At 37.6% G+C, this 2,007-nt stretch overlaps 1 protein-coding gene across 1 annotated transcript in view; it reads left to right on the top strand.

The window, feature by feature from the left end:
* Positions 1-644: 644 nt before the first annotated feature.
* The window catches only part of LOC107035913 (hormone receptor 4), a 26,239-nt gene continuing 24,876 nt past the window's right edge, over positions 645-2,007 (top strand). Inside the window, exon 1 of the mRNA XM_015253560.2 lies at positions 645-684. Coding sequence (XP_015109046.2) covers positions 645-684 — 40 coding nt within the window. The remainder of the gene's footprint in view (positions 685-2,007) is intronic.

Below are 2,007 nucleotides of genomic sequence, written 5' to 3'. Positions count from 1 at the left end.
AGTTTTTTTTTTACGAATCGAGGTCACTGTTACCACCACTACCTCCCACCCAGTTTGGCCCGCGTTCCAAACGCCCGTTGAAGTTTTTCGGTTAGTCAGTCGGGCTCTGGCCCCCAAAAACCCGAGGCAAGAGCTCATAAATCAACTCTCTTACGCAAAAAATCAAAATTCAAAAAAAAAAACAATTTGTTCCATTAAAAATTCGCTCATTAAAAAATCAATTAAGAAGTTTAAATGTCAATAACAATAAAGTGTTAAAAAATGTGATTGAATTGATGGAGAACGTCGTGAGGATATTGCGTTGAGAAACATTGTTTTAATTTTGTGAAAAATGTTGAAAGATTTTTGAAAATTACGCGAGAAAATTTGCCGCGGAAAAGCCGACGATCTTGTTTGGATATTATTTTTTTTTTGTGAATGTGTGTCAGTGAATTTGTTATGGACCTTGTGGGAAGAGTGAGGATGTCACTGTACGTTGATTCTGTCCTCGATGCTTAATGGAAGTTGGCTCGAGAATTTGTTCGGCCTCGGATCAACTAGATATCAATTTGAATTGACTATTTCACTGTTATTTTGTGGTTTGAGTTTATTTTCGAGGGAGATACTGGTTATTGTGAAGTTGAGGGCTCTGTTGAGGGGTGATTATGTGCGCGAACATGAGTGTACTTCAGGGAAGACATTTAGGTATTTTTTAATCACTTAATTATTATTTTTAATCGAATATTTCTGTTAATTAGGGGGATTGCTCATGGGGAGAAGAAGATTTTCACTTTTTTTCGAGTTATTTGGAGACCGAGGGAGGACAGGGGAATGGGGGTGGTCCCACTAGATGGCGGGGGAAATTTCCGATTCAAAACACTGGTCATGAACCCATTTTGCCCCATGCGTTAGAGCAACACCGAGTAAAACTTCTTTCAGAGTGAAAAATGATTTTTTAGGGGTTTTAAGATAAACCGTGGGGCAAAATGGGTTCATAACCAGGGTTTTCGATCGAAAATTTCCCTGATTGTGCGTCGAAAACATCTCAATTCCGCTCAGACCAACAAGCGCTCTAAAAAAATAAATTTTCCCCTGGGATTGAACTAAAAATCTTGAAAACATCTTGTTATCTCAAAAAAAAATTTGTTTTCCCCCTAAAAATTGAGAAAATACACTGAAAACATTCTCTCGACCTGACACAACCCCTCGGGGATAAAAAACAACAGTGAAATTTCACAAAAACGATAGAAATTTCAAAGATGGTTCACAATTACTCAACTCCCAGCGTTTGATTACGATCACCTCTGCAGTTGGACCCCCGTCGCAGGTTACGTAAAAGTTGCAGTAGAAATCTCTCCCATAACAAAACTCCCAGCCTCAAACGTGAAAAAAAAATAGTGGAGGATAAATCGTACGATTCGCAGGAACAAAACGAGTGAAAAAAAAATAATAGGAAGAGCCGCGCATAACGGAGCGCATCATTTTATTAGGTATTCTATTATTCGAATAAAAAAAAAACGATAATAAATGTCTGACTTGACGGGACAATATAACGGAAGAGACTTCCTCGTTCTCTCTGCCCGTACACGCTCTCAACTTATGACACAACACGGTGAAGCTTGCCGTAGGAAAAGTAAGGTAAGGCCAGTGGTATAATAGAAACTTTCACTGCGGCCAGCGGTTCAATGTACCCAACGGGGCCTTAACTCTCACTGGATAACGTTTCACGAAGGTTTTTACTCAGTTTATGACGTGCAGATGGGATATCTTCACTATTGTTCGGGATGGTATCGATGAGATGGTCAGGTTTATGATGAAAACGAAATTTTTCGGCTGAAAATTAAACTGCGGATTTTAGATTTTTTTCTAATGATGAAACGATTTTCAAGATTTTTTTATTGCATATTTTCATCCGAAAATTGAACTAGGAATTTTTTATTTTTTTGTCAAGTGATTAAACGATTTTTAAGATTGTTTTATCGCACATTTTTGCACAAAAATTGAACTTTGGATTTTAGATTTTTTTTT

Source organism: Diachasma alloeum, unplaced genomic scaffold (genome assembly GCF_001412515.2).
Source record: "Diachasma alloeum isolate Michigan unplaced genomic scaffold, Dall2.0 Dall_scaffold_00202, whole genome shotgun sequence".
In the NCBI taxonomy this organism is placed as follows: Eukaryota; Metazoa; Arthropoda; class Insecta; order Hymenoptera; family Braconidae; genus Diachasma; species Diachasma alloeum.
The sequence above is the reverse complement of the archived record's forward strand: the minus strand, read 5'-3'. Positions and strand labels throughout refer to the sequence as shown.